Source organism: Hippopotamus amphibius, chromosome 4 (genome assembly GCF_030028045.1).
Source record: "Hippopotamus amphibius kiboko isolate mHipAmp2 chromosome 4, mHipAmp2.hap2, whole genome shotgun sequence".
NCBI classification, from domain to species: domain Eukaryota; kingdom Metazoa; phylum Chordata; class Mammalia; order Artiodactyla; family Hippopotamidae; genus Hippopotamus; species Hippopotamus amphibius.
This window is the reverse complement of record NC_080189.1, coordinates 161,214,987-161,230,018: the sequence shown is the minus strand read 5'-3', so window position 1 is coordinate 161,230,018 and position 15,032 is coordinate 161,214,987. Positions and strand designations below refer to the sequence as shown.

Below are 15,032 nucleotides of genomic sequence, written 5' to 3'. Positions count from 1 at the left end.
GATATTTAAAGTTTACAATGTAATGATTTGACATAATTTTAGCTATTCTGCTGGATGTTTAGTGGTATCTCATGATTTTAATTAGCAAGTCTCTTATATCTAAGGTTGTAAAGCACATTTTCATGAGTATATTGGCTATTCACTTATCTTCCTTTCCAAATGTCCAAATATTTTCCCATTTGTAACTGGGTTGATGGTCTTATAATCATTCAGCTGTAGGAGTCTGTTGTATTTTCTATACACCAGTCCTTTGACAGATATGTCTCATGAATCTCTTTACTCAGTCTATGGCTTGCCTAGTAATTTTCTTAATAGCGTCTTATAACAAAAATTTTTAATTTTGAGGAAATCTAACTTGTCATTTTTTCCTTTTTGCTTATTGCTTTCTGTGTCATGTCTAAAAACTTTTGCCAAGTCGAAAGTCACAGATATTGTCCTTACAAAGTTTTATAGTAATAGGTTTTATGTTTATGTCTATGAATCATCTCTAATTTTTGTGGGAGACAGAGGTTGAGGTTCATTTTTTAAAATATGATATTCAGTTCCAGCCCCATTTGTTAAAAAGTTTCCTTTCCCCATTGGATTACTTTAGGCCTTTTGTTTAAAGTCATCTGGGTCCATTTCTGGGCTCTTTATTCTGTTCCATTGATCAATTTGTAACAGTTTTGATTACTATAGTATTATAATATTTCTTTAAGTCAGGTACTCTAGGTCTTTTTCAAGATTACTTTGGATATTCTAAGCCTTTTGCATTTTCATATACATTGAAAAAAAACAGTCAATTTCTACAAAAAAATCTACTAGAATATTCTTTAGATCAATTTGGGGAGAATGAATACTTACGATATTGTCTTATGGTGATAAGACATGAATAATCCATGAACATGACATACCTCTGCACTTATTTAGATCTTCTTTAATCTCTTAAGTAATATTTAGGAGCTTTTAATACATAGGCATTGAGCATATTTTGTTAAATTTACCCCTAAGAATTTCATATTTTCAAAAGCTATTATAAATGGAATTTTAAATTTCATTTTCCATTTACTGCTAGTATATTAAAAAAACAATAGATTTTAGTATACTGACCTTGTTTCCCAAGACCTTGCTAAGTGCACTTGTATGTTATTCTGTGTATCACTTAACATTTTTATGTCATCTAAGAGTATGGATATTTAACCTCTTTCAAATCTGTATGCCTTTTATTTCTTTTTCTTCCCCTTGCTTTACTGTACTGCTTAGGACCTCTAGTATAAAGGGAATACAAGCAGTGAGAGCAGACATCTTGCCTTATTACTAATCATAGTAAAAGCCTTCATTATTTCAATATGACGTTAGAAATAGGTTTTTCATAGAAGGCCTTTATCAGACTAAAGAAGTTCTCTTCTTTGCCTGATTTGCTAAGAGTTTTTCTCATAAACGTGTTGCATTTCATCAGTTCAACACATGTGGGGTTTGTTTTCTTTGTTTAGCTAATAAAATGATCATCTGGCTTTTTCCCTTTGTTTAATATGGTGAATTATATTGACTAATTTTCAAATGTTAAACCAACCTTGCATTACTGGGGGAAATCTCACTTTAGTCATCTGTGTTATCCTTTTCATACACTGATGGATTCTATTTGCTAATATTCTTTTAAGAAATTCTGTGTCTATATTCATATAGATATTAGCCTATAATTTTTTTTTTAAATGTCTTTGTTATGTTTTCATGTCATAGTTTCCTGGCATCATAAAATGAATTGGGAAGTACCCTTGCCTATGTTTTTGCAAGAGTTTGTGTAAGACTGGTGTATATTCTTCCTCAAATGTTGATACAATTCACCAGTGAAACTACCTGGAGTTTGCTTTGTTAGGAAAGTTTTCATTACAAATTCAATATTCTGATTAAATATAGGGCTACTCAAAACTTCTATTTCAGCTTGTGTCAGTTTTACTAAGAGTTCCCTCCCCACAGGGAATTCAGACATTTCATTTAGGTTGCCAAAGTAGTAAAATAAGTTTGTTAATTATATTCCCATCATATCCTTTTTATATCTGTAGGATCTATAGTGATAGCCCCTCTTTCCTATCTGATATTGGTAATTAGTATTTTTCTCTTTTTTCTAGATCAGTCTACCTAAGAGTTTATCAATTCTGCTATCTTATCAATGAACAATTTTGGATTTTATTAATTTTCTTTATTGTTTGTCTTTTATTTAATTGATCTGTCCTTTATTATTTCCTTTCTTCAACTTACTTTTGGTTACTCTTCTTTTTCTAGTTTCATAAAATGCAACATGAGATCAATGATTTAGTCCTTTGTTTTCTAATACGAGCATTTAAAGCTATAAATCACACCCACCACCAAACAGTACTTTAGCTGCATCCCACACATGTTAATGTTATATTTTTATTATCATTCAGTTCAAAATATTTTGAATTTTCCTCATGATTTCTTCACTGACCCATGGATTATTCAGAAATGTGTTGTTTAATTCCCAAATATTTGGAGATTTTCTATTGTTATTGATTTCTAATTTCATTGTAGTCATAGAACATACTCTGTACGATTTTAATCCTTTTAAATGTATTGAGGCTTGTTTCATGCTTAAGGTTTGTCATATGGTTTGTCATATGCCGCCCTTTATTTGCTTATACCTCTATACCACCAAAAAACCCGTACTGATGGCAATATAAAATGTCCTAAAGAAAGGACAAAACCCACTGATCTTTAAACATTCTTGTTGTTTAAGTTTTTTTTTTTCTAATTTCCATGTTTATAGTAGTATACTCTAGGAAGTATATTCCTTGACTAATAACTGGAGAAAATCTATAAGCTAAGCATGACTTTCATTTGAAAACAAGCTACAAAACTTGATTTCTCTCAGTTTTCCCTAAATTAAATGGCAATCACGTTTTCCTTCTTTAAAGAATTAGGTTTATGCTTCAAAAGATCTGGGTATGTATAACAAAGGGAGTCCAGCTCGAGGATGGAAGATGCCTTAGAGGACTGGGGCGGGGGACTCGAGGTGGGGGGAGTCAAGGAAGGGAGGGAATACGGGGATATGTGTATAAAAACAGATGATTGAACTTGGTGTACCCCCAAAAAAATAATAATTAAAAAAAAAAAAACTAAAAAAAAAAAAAAAAAAGATCTGGGTAAGAAAATCAAGTTTATCTTCATTCTTAAATGTAAAACAAAAAGCTAGATATAGGAGGTTTCTTTCTTACTGTCATTTTCCTTTTTAAAGAGAAATAGCACAAAGGAGATGAATGCAATCTCTCAAACAGAAGATGTGTATTTAGGGTTAAGAGTTTTTGTTCTGGTTGCAGTCTTCGGTTGAGTAAGGCCCTCCCAGCCATTTTTCTAAGACCTTTCTCTCCTCTGCCAAAATTAAGAGCCACAGGTATTTTGCACACTTTTAGTTCCAAGGCAAACTGGAAGCAGCTCTGCTCAGTCCTATAAGGTGCAAAGCTAAATGCCCTAGGAATGTCAAGGTCAAAACATAAACTTTTCCTTGAATTTAGCATGAGACAGGTCTTGAAATCTCATTAATACTTTGGGCTCTCTCACACAGGCAAAGAAGAATACTATTATTATCACTGAAATGACATATTTGTAGTTATAAAATTGTAAATCCCAAACTTAGTTTGTAAAAAGTTGCCAAGGAATAGTGCTTCAATAGAAAAACATTTTTATGTTACTGTTTAAGCTGAGTCAAACTGAAATGGTTATATAAAATATCCTGCTTAGTCTGTGCATGGTCACTTATTATGCATATGGAAAGAATTTCTCAACTTTTAAAAATCAGTTACCGTGTTCTTCCTGTCAATAAGCTTCTTCTTGGGTTTCCCCTACAGAAGTAGAAAGGACAAGTGGGTTAGAGCACTATGCAGATATTCTCTCCCGAGTTCACACACTCAATCACACACACACACACTCTCTCTCTCTCTCCCCTGAGATTTGTACTACAGAGATTTAACATGGAATTACGCCAGGGAAGGCATCTTGCAGATGAGATGAGAAGCAGAGAGATGAATTGAGAACATGCTCAGATAAGAACAGAGTACCATAACCTTTAGGGAGGATCAATAAAAAACAAAAGGAAGAGGACAAATGAATTCTAGAGAAAAATTCTAACAATTACTTGCATTTGTATATCTAGTCACAAATCTAATCACACTTATTCTTCACAAGAACAATGTGAGCCCTGTTTATAAAAAAGGAGCAGGATAAGATCATTCTGTGACATGCCCAATGTCAGAGCTTTAAAGAGTTTAAATTTGAACCCACAACTTTGGTCTCAGACTGCAGTGTTCTCTCTTCTTGCACTGAACTGTATTAGGGAAAGAAGCCAATCTCAATTCTCATGGAGTTCAAAAAAGATGCTCATGAGAAACAGATTTTCCACAATCAAAAAAATCTCTTTAAAAAAGACATGTTCTTCATGGTCTCTAAATTATAGTGGGGGTCTAACCACAGGAAGTAAGTACCATTCAGGTTTAAATTGGCTTTTGTTTTTCACTCAATTTCCTTACACTTGACACTTTTTTTTTTTTTTTAATTTCCCCAGCTTTACTTGTACTCATTTGTGAATGTGTATACTAAGTTTGGCACAATTTTCTCACTGTGTAGGTTCACGTATCCACCGACAACAATTCCATCACGTAAGGACTCCCCATGTTGCCTTTTGTAACTACACACCTCTTACCTAACCTCTGACTTCCTTTCATCTGTTCTGCACTGTAAAATTTTATGATTTGAAAATTGCTATATAAATGGAATCATACAACATGTAACCTTTTTTTTTTAAAAAGACAGATTTTTAAAAAAGACAGATGCAAGCAATATCAAGATTTTCTATCTATAGAAAAATCGAGTAAAAGATCTGTCTCCACCAAAATGTTTTATCTTTTCCCTCCCATGTCTTCTACCTGTGCCAATGTCCTAATACTGTCACAACTTATTATCAGAAAGTCTCAATATTATTATTCTAACTTTTTAAAATCAGATAATGGTTTGCACCAGTAATTTGCAATCATGGCTTCACATTACAATCACCTGGGCAGCTTTTAGTAAGTATAAGACTTCAGTCTAGGATGGGCTAGGGTACAAAATACAGTGTCACTAATATGCAGCCAGGGTTAAAACTACTCATGCTGTGAGACAGCAGGTGCGGCACTGTTTGCCAGGGCAGGGTGGGTAAGTGAGGGATGAATGGGGGAGGGCGGGAAAGGCAGACAAAATGAACCAATTAGGAAATGAAATGATTTAGAGAACTAGTTTGAAAGTAGTTCTGACAGTAACACAGTGGAATTTGCAAGAGAGAAAAGATCAATTCAGATTGAAGAAAACAGATTTAATGGAAGATGTTAGGGCTTGCAACAAACACAATTTCATTCTTCTAATGCATGTTTTTGTGTGTGTGTACCTACCACATGGTAGGTTCCTGATACTGACAGAGAAGAACATAACAAAGTACCTACTTTTAAAAGCCAACTTGAAAGTAGACAGAGCAGTTACTAATCAGGCAATTATAATACAGTGTGTACAATATGGGAATCTAAATCAGATGGAGGGATGAGAGGGGCTGGGAGAACTTCCTTCTAGTCTGGGTAAGAGGATGAAGGACAGAGCTAGAATAAGAATTCAGGATAAACTGAGGGCCACTCCAAGGGAATGGATGAGAATTCCAAGGGAATGTAAGGATAAGGAGGCATGAAAGAGCAGTAGCTATGGTCTGATTGGCCATGGGTTGGTACTGAAAAATGGAGATTAGGCTAAAAAGATAGGCAACAGTAAATCATGAGGGCCTTTCTTTGCTAAACAGGGAAAATCATGTTTTTTGAATCAAAGTTTTTAGAATGCTTTATAAGCAGGAGTTGTTACTGGAGCCGGAAGAAAGAAGTCAGGGAGGGCACATCCCAATTTGGATGGGGAAAAAATTAATCCTCTACCTGAAATTTAGCATCATGTACATGTAGGGGACCATCCACAGTAGTGTAAGTGTGATTTTGCAACAAGAAGAAATAACACATTTTTTCATATTACTGCTATGAGCACATTACTGAATGTGTTAAGAAGCACATATATTATTACGTCTCAAACTTTTTAGTCACTATGCTCCCCACTAAAAAATACTTCCTAATTTTGGCGGTGGTTCCTAGATTGCCTGTTCCACCTTCCTTCTACCTCGTGGGAAGCTCAATTATGGAAAGATCTAGCCTCAAGCACAGAGTCAATTCAGAAACAGACTGACACAGCCTCTGAGGAAACTCATGCCAGACTGCCAATCCTAAGCGAACAGTCCATTACTTATAAATATGACTGGACAATCAGAAATCACCAGATATTTCAGGAAATATAGTAGCTTAAAGTAGAAAGAATGAGACGAACAAATAGAAGTGATCCAGAAGAATTAAACACAGCGCAAGAAAACAGAAAGGAACTTGAAAGTAATTATGACAGTCAGAGAGATATAAAAGATACCTGTAGTACTGTGATTTATAGTGAGAAATATATATTTGGTCTTCATCCCTGTTTCTGGCACAGAGCTCCTAAAATTCTTAAAATGTCTAAGTGATGAGTGGTAAAGGTGTCTTTTCTCATACTAATGAGGTGACTTTTAGAAAGCCCTTGGATCAGCTCAGGATGGGGCCTGGTCACCAGAGGAACCAAGCTGTGATGAAAGGGTTGAAACTTTCAGTCCCATCCCCCGACCTCCTGAGAGGAGAGAGGGGATGGAGACAGAGTTCAGTACCAATGGTCAATAATTTAATCACTCATGCTTATGTAACGTGGCCTCCATAAAAACCCAGCAGTATGGGGTTCAAAGCTTTCAGGCTGGTGAACATGTGGAGATGCAGGGAGAATGGTGCACGTGCAGAGAACATGAAGCTCCGTACCCTTTGTCATACCTTACCCTATGCATCTTTTCCATCTGGCTGTTCATGAGTTATATCCTTTTATAAGAAACTGGTGATCTAATGAGTTAAATGTTTTTCTGAGTTCTGTGAGCCGCGCTAGCAAATTAATAGCACCCAAGAAAGGGGTCTTGGGAAGGGCTCTGATATACAGCCAGTAGGTCAGAAGTAAAGGTGACCACCTTGGCCTGTGACTAGCATCTGAAGTTATGGCGGTGGAATCTTGTAGGACTGAACCCTTAAACTGTGGAACCTGATGCTAATCTCCAGGTAGACAGTGTCAGAACTGAACTGAATTCTCGGAAAACAGCAGGGTGCAACCGCTTGGTGCTGTAGGGGAAACTCTCTGCCTCCTCCACATTGGAATTGGTACCAGAACCAATTTAATATTACATCCATAAACTATGAAAACTAGTCAGAAAGCAAAAAATCGTACTTGGATGTTAAAATCATACTTGCCAAAATAAAAAAAGTAGATCAAATAACCCTCTCCTATGCTGATACTGAGTAACAAAATAGGTAAGGCTGAAAATCAATTTAGAATTTTAGAAGACAAAGTTCAAGAAATCTCCAAGAACTTAAATCTAAGAGAAAATGAGATCAAAAGTATGAGAAAAAAATAAAGAAATATGGAAGATATAGCAAAAGATCCAAATCTCATCTAACAGAAGTTCCACAAGGAGAGGAAAGACAGCATAAGGGGACTATTTCCCACAGTTAATAGACTTAAATCTTCGGACTGAAAGGATTCATCCACTGCAAAAGCAAAATAATGAAAAGTAACACACCAGAACACATCCTGGTATAACGTCTGAACTGTAAAGATAAAGAAGCCTTGTAAAAGTTTCCGGGGAGGAGGTGGGGGTGGGGGACTGCGACCAAGTTATATATAAAGAATTGAGCTTCTGTGTCTTCCAAGTAAATCTCAAGATCTCTTTCATTAGAAGCTACACAGTATAATTATTTAACCAATGGTAATAACCACAAATTTACAGAGAGAAACTAGAAATCCCATATAGTTCCTGGTAACGGATAATGAAATTACAAGAAATGGCTGAAATCTGGGTATCTATTTTTAAGAATCCCACAAAAAAAGCACACGTACCTTGAAAATAATACATATTTCTTTAAACAACTAATGTTCCTTGTTAGTCAATTACTGAACTGTACTGTAATGCAGTTATGTCTCAGGGGCAACAAAAGTATGTGGGACTAAGCAGTCCCTGACTGCTGTGCTATTTGAATTCCAATGTCTGCTTTCCATCATTTCTCCCCTATTTTCCCTTGTATTGAGGTTATCAGTTGTCATTTCTTACAACTCTCACTGTATTTATTTTGTGAATTACCTCCCCTCCACCTTTCCTAATCTGATCCTTCTAATCTCCTCTAGTCTAGAAAAACAGACAATCACGCCTGTTAAATTGTGTCTAAAGTAAAAAGGCCCTGAGTAAGGGCCTTCCTTTAAGAAGGAAAAGTTTTAGGGTATGTGTTAAGGTTGCTTAAAGATCTTTACAGCTTACTTTGAGCTCTGGAAATATTACAAAGTGCTGAGAGTTAATGAATTCTGAAAAAATAAGGTTTTATATTATTGTGTTTTCTGTAAGGCTCTTTCTATCAGATATTACTGAGGACTTTTATAAAGCCTCTTTTCTTTTTTTGCATGTACCTTCTCTTAATTTTGTGATCTAGTCCTACTAAATTTATAAGATTAGCAAATCTCCACCTGTCCTGGAAGAGACGTGTTGCCAGCATATAGTTCATGGAGGTCTTGTGTTCAAGGTAGGACCTGAAAGACAGAAACAGGAACTGATTATTTCTTAAAGCTTAGTTGAAGGGGAAAATATAGAAATAAAAACACAAAAGTGACAGGTTATTTATATACTGTTTCTATAAAACTACGGTCTCTAAAGTGACAAAGGAGAAGATAGTTGCTCAAATTAATATTATAAAATATTAGAATAGCAGAAAATACAGTAAAATGAAAATAAAGAGGACTTAAATTAGAAAATAAAAAGAAAGGAAAGTCAGATTTCTTGGATTAATAAAGGCTGATATACTAAATTCAGAAAATAAGACCAAAAAACAAAAATAAAACTGCCACCAAAAATCATACATAGCAAAAAGGAGGTCAAATGAAGCTGGGAGTGGGAGATACATAAAAGGCATGAAAATGCTGACAGACTGTTTCAATCATCTTATTTCTCAGGAGCTTTCAATAGCTCCTTGATGCCAACTGCCAGAGGCATACACTTTCTCTTCTAAGATTTCAAAAGTTGGGTCATCTATACCATTAATTCATTCACCCTTTCTCCACACAGTTCCCCAACATGGGTCCTGAAGTACAGTCAGACAAGTCTCCTTATAAGCCTCTCACACCACACCTCCCACACCACACCTCCCACTGATCCTTTTACCTCTGTCTGGACACCTTCTCCTCACACCTTCTCTACTTATCCATAATCCACCCTTCAAGAAGCAGCTCAAATCCACTGTGCTGCACGAAGCCTTCCCTGGTATGACTGCTCCAAGTCTACAGAGATATCCTTGTCCTGGCCTTCTACCTCCGCCTTCACCATATGCCTGAGGGACCTGTCACACGCTGTCTAATAGAGTAGAATTTCTCTTCTCCGAAAGCAGCATGATGCAGCAGGGAGAAGTAGGATCTGGAGTCAAAATATCTGAATCAAGTCTCACTGCATGATTGTGGACAAGTCATGTTACTTTACTGAGCCTTATTTTCCTTATCATTACAATGGGAATAACCATGATATGTAAAGGTACATTATAATTAAAGAGCTATACAAATATGAGCTATTTTTATTACATATATAAATAATTTCACCATAATCACACTGCTAACTCTCAAAGGACAGAGATCCCATCTAATGTTTGTTTCATACTCCAAAGCACCCAGCATAGTGCTAGATACTTGTTGACATTCAATAAATATATATTAATAAAAAAGGCATATTTGTTAGCAGGTAAATACATCTTTCCCAGGCTACATGAAGATAACTCAATTAGATTAAAATTCTTAGCACTCTCTTCCAATTTTCTCAGAGGTCTCAGGAGAGGTGGAGTGATTTACTAGATTGGTGATTTAGGAAAAATGCAACAAGCTTCTCCCTTCTTTCTCTGGGGAGATAATCTCTCCTTAGGAAGCATATATCCTCTGGTGCTTCTACAGGATCAGGTGTTCCTGATGCACAGCTCAGTCTAACCTTGCCTAAAAATGGGTATGTAAAACTGTCCAATTCTGAGGGTCAACAGAAAGTGCATTAGCTTGCAGACAGATATAATCAGGCCTCCCTACCTAGACTTTATCAGCATGGAAAGTAATACTTTGGTCTCCATCTATCTTAGTCTTTTGTCTTCTCAACTGGTTCAAAACCAAACCAGTAAAGGAAGGTATCATTATTGGATTCCCTAAGAGACCCCAACATTATCTGTAATTGGTTCCTTAGAAAAAGGCACTCAGATTAGGATCCTGCCTCTTGAAAACCCAAGAGTAGAGGATTCCACTTTCATTAATTAAAAGATATGTTTTCTAGTAACTGCAAATATTCAAACTCTTCAAAAACATATCAAAAGATAAATGTCTATCTAATGCTGAAAAGCCAAAGCAATATCTTTCTGTTGAATTTCTGGGTCTTTATAAGGTGTAACTAAACTACATGGATAGAATGTTTTGCAAGATAAAAAGATTTCTCTATGAACAGCTGGGTTTCCAAAACAAAACAGGCAAAAAAAACTAGTTCTTTCTTTTATTCCTCTAAGTTGTAACTCTACTTAGAACACCAATATCCCAACTAGATCAAGAGCCAGTCATCAGAGGAAGAAAAATATGTTACCTCTAATGAAGTACAGAGGCTCTCAATCTTACTAGTAATCAGAGAAATGCAAATCAAGACCAAAATAAGATACCATTTTCCACTCATTATTTTGACAAAAAGTAACAAGTTGACAGTACCACATATTAGAAAAGATACAGATCAACAGGATTTTCTAGGCACTGCTGACAGGAGTATAAATTTATATAGTCACGTTGGAAAACAATTTAGCATTATCTTCTTTTTTTTGGCATTATCTTTTAAAGTTGAACATTCACATATCTTACAGTCCTAGATACATTCAATTCCTAGATATATACGCAGGAGACACACAAGCATATTTAAAGCATAGCAGCCTTTAACAGCAAAAGACCAGAAAGAAGTCAAATACCATCAACAAGAGAATGAGATATTTAACAGCAGTATAAACACAGAGAAGATAATAAAACACTAAAAAAGAATGAATTCTAGCTACATGTAACAAATGAACCTTAATAATATTGAATAAAAAAGGAAGAATACATAGAGCATGCCATTGTTTTTTAGAAGTTCAAAAGCAATACAAACAACAGCAGAATTCTGTTTCTACGTATGAGTTGATTGATAACTGCCGTAGGACTTGCCCTTTCACCATAAATCGCTAGAAAAGGGCACAAAATCCATGAAACAACTGTTTCCAGACATTAAACGATTGGCAGTGCAGGACTGCCCAAAAGGGGGAAATAATAAAGGGAGCCCTCTGATTGCTCCGCCTTCCTATCTGGAGGCAATTCCAGACAATGCAGAAAGAGAAGGAATTCAAGTAGAACCCAGGAGTCTCTGTATTGGGAAGACAGAGATCAAAGTTCCAGGAAGTGCTAGAGTTTTCAGAGCAATGTCCTGGAGAGGAAGAAGCTATGCATAAGAAGAAATCAAAAAAATCATCACAAGGGACCCATTGAGTCTTTGGGGAATACAGATCTACTCAGGCATAAGGTGAAAGTTCACAAGGCTGTGCAAGGAGCAACTGTTCTGTTCAGGGGACAGAACATTAAGGAGAAAGTTTAAGCTGAATACTTTCCAGAGTTCACACAGGGCTGCCAATTGATTGACTTCCCACCAGCCAGAATGGATAGATCTCATTGAATATGGGGGTCAGGTAACAAACACCCCAAAAGAGTCTTGAGTAGTGGAACTATCCTAGACCCAAACAAAAAGCTATTTTAAGCAAAACGCTTTTAAATGAGTCTGAAAAAGATTAAGCTGATCCACAAGTAACTTAAGTGTTTGGCCAAAAAAAAACTTTCAACAGGTTTTAAAGAAGCAATAAAATCCAAATACAACAATACAACATTTACAATGTCCAATTAAAACATCCAATTTAAAAAAAATCACTGTACATGTGAAGAAACAGGAAAACTAGAACTCATTAACAAGAGGAAAATCAGTCAACAGAAACAGACTCAGAAATCACAGAGATAACAGAACAAGATTTTAAAACAGCTACTATAAACATAATATATGCACAAGAATCTAAAGGAAATCATGAAAATAATTTTTAAAAAAGAGAAAAAGAAGATATAAAGAGAAGCAAATGGGAGTTAAAGATGAAGAGAACTACCACATGACCCAGCAATCCCACTGCTGGGCATATAGCCTGAGAAAACCATAATCCAAAAAGACACATGGGCCCCAGTGTTTACTGCAGCACTATTTACAATAGCCAGGACATGGAAACAACCTAAATGTCCACTGACAAATGAATGGTTAAAGAAGATGTGGTACATATATACAATGGAATATTACTCAGCCATAAAAAGGAATGAAATTGGGTCATTTGTAGAAAGATGTGGATTGACCTAGAGTTTGTCATACAGAGTGAAGTCAGAGAAAAACAAATATCATGTATTAATGCATATATGTGTAATCTAGAAAAATGGTACAGATGAACCTATTTGCAGGGCAGGAATAGAGACGTGGGGAAGGGGAGGGTGGAATAAATTGGGAGGTTAGGACTGATATATATATACACCACCATGTGTAAAACAGATAGCTAGTGGGAACCTGCTGTATAGCACAGGGAGCACAGCTTGGTGCTCTGTGATGACCTAGATGGGTAGGATGGCAGGGGTTGGAAGGGAGGTCCAAGAGGGAGGGGATATATGTATACATATAACTGATTCACTTCATTGTACAGCAGAAACTAATACAATACTGTAAAGCAGCTACATTCTAATAAAAAAAAATAAAGTTTAAAAAAAAAAGAAAAAATATCTGAACTGAACATTTAACTGGATGGAATTAATAGAGGATTTAACACTGCAGATAAAATGATAAATAAACTGAGAAACACAGATAAACAGAAAACCATCCAAAATGAAGAAAGAAAAATAGTATAAGAAAAATGAACAGAGCCAGACTTATAGTACATCATCCAATTTAACAGGTAACCAGAGTTCTGAAAGAAGAGGAGGGAAATGGAAAAAAATATTTGAATAATGGCCAAAAATTTTCCAAATTTGATGAAAACCATAAGCCCATAGACCAGAAGCTCAACAAGTAAAGAAACATGAAGAAAATGATACCAAGGCATACATCATAATCACACTATTGAAAATCAGTCATAAAGAAATAATCTTAAAAAGCAGACTGAGAAAAAGAGATACATTATGCACAGAAGAACACAGGTAGGAATCACTGAATGCTTCTCATCAGGAAAATGCAAGTCAGAAGATAACAGAACACTTTTAAAGTGTTAGGAAAAAAGTACCAACCCAGAACTCTAAAACCACTGAAAAAAAATCTTTCAAAATTGAAAGTATCGATATAAGAAAGACTTTTTCAGACAAACAACAGTTGAGAGAATTGACTGCACTACAGTAAATCCTAAAAGAAGTTTCTCAGATGGAAGAAAATGATGCAAGATAAGAAAACTGATCAACACAAAAGAAGGAAGCGCAATGGAAACAGTAGTAAATGTGGAATTATGAGACTTTTCCTCATATTTAAATTTCCCTAAGCTGTCCAAAGCAAAAATAACCAATGTTTACTATGGGATTTATAGCTTATATAGAAATAAAATGTAACACAATAGCCCAAAGGACAGGAGGGGGAAATGGAATTATATTGGTTGTAAAATTTCTAAATTATACATGAAATAGTATAACATTATTTTAAGGAGAACTGTGGTGAAGTAAAAGATGCATATTGTCACCCTAGAGCAACTACACTTTAAAAAAACAAAACAAAGAGGCAGGAGAAATGAGTTAACCCAAAGAAAGCAGGGGAAAATAAAAAGGGATCAAAGAACACATTCGACGAATAGAAAACAAACAGTAATGTGGCATATCTAAACCCAACCATATCACCGTGCTGTGCATTAGATCCCCGGAATTTATTCATCTTAAAACTGAGAGTTTGTACCCTTTGACCAACATCTCCCATTTCCCCTACCCCAGCCCGTGGCAACCACCATTCTACTCTTCATTTCTATGAGTTCTACCTTGGGTTTTTTTTGTTGGTTTTTTTTTTTTTTTTTTAACATTCCACATATGAGTGCGATCATACAGTATTTGTTTTTCTCTGTCTGGTTTATTTCACTTAGCATTATCCCTCCAGGTTCATCCATGTTGCAGCAAATCGCAGGACTTCCTTCTCTGACAGAAATCTACTTTAACTATAATGACACAGATAGATTAAAAGTAAAACAATGAAAAAAGATACAGCACGCAAACACTTGCCATAAGAAAGCTGGAGTGGATATGGGTGAGGGAAGGAGGAACTAGATGAAGGCAGTCAAAAGGTACAAGCTTCCAATTAGAAGATAAATAAGTACTAGGGATACAATGTACAACATGATAAATAGAATTAATACTTCTACATGTTGTTATGAAAGTTAAGAGAGTAAATCCTAAGAGTTCTTTAGTTTTTCTTTTAGTTTTTTTCTATTTATTTAACTTTGTATCTCTATGAGCTGACGGATGTTCACTAAACTTACTATGATAATCATTTCATGACGTAAGTCAAATCATTACACTGTACACCTTAAATTTAAAACAAACAAACAAAAAGCTAGAGTGGGTATATTATCGCAGATAAATAGACTTCTGGACAAAGAATATTATCCAGGATAAACAGACATACTTCATAGCAATAAAGAAGTCAATTTATGAAGAAGACATAACAAATCTAATGCAGATGTAACCTAATAAGAGTTCCAAAATCCATGAAAAGCAAAACTGACAAAACCAAAAGGAGAAATTGATAAGGTCACAATTACAGTGGGAGATTTCAATACCAGACTCTTGATAATTGATAA

The 15,032-nt window shown here is 35.4% G+C and overlaps 1 protein-coding gene across 14 annotated transcripts in view; it reads right to left on the bottom strand.

Moving 5' to 3' along the window:
• TTLL5 (tubulin tyrosine ligase like 5) overlaps positions 1-15,032 on the bottom strand; it is a 283,931-nt gene that overhangs the window by 184,102 nt on the left and 84,797 nt on the right. For 12 of the 14 annotated variants that reach the window (XM_057732748.1, XM_057732753.1, XM_057732746.1 and 9 more), the window contains 2 exons: positions 8,629-8,691; positions 3,798-3,836 (listed from right to left, as the gene is read on the bottom strand). In XM_057732748.1, the coding sequence (XP_057588731.1) occupies positions 3,798-3,836; positions 8,629-8,691 (102 nt within the window). The remainder of the gene's footprint in view (positions 1-3,797; positions 3,837-8,628; positions 8,692-15,032) is intronic. The other 2 variants (XM_057732756.1, XM_057732757.1) reach the window with 1 other exon arrangement.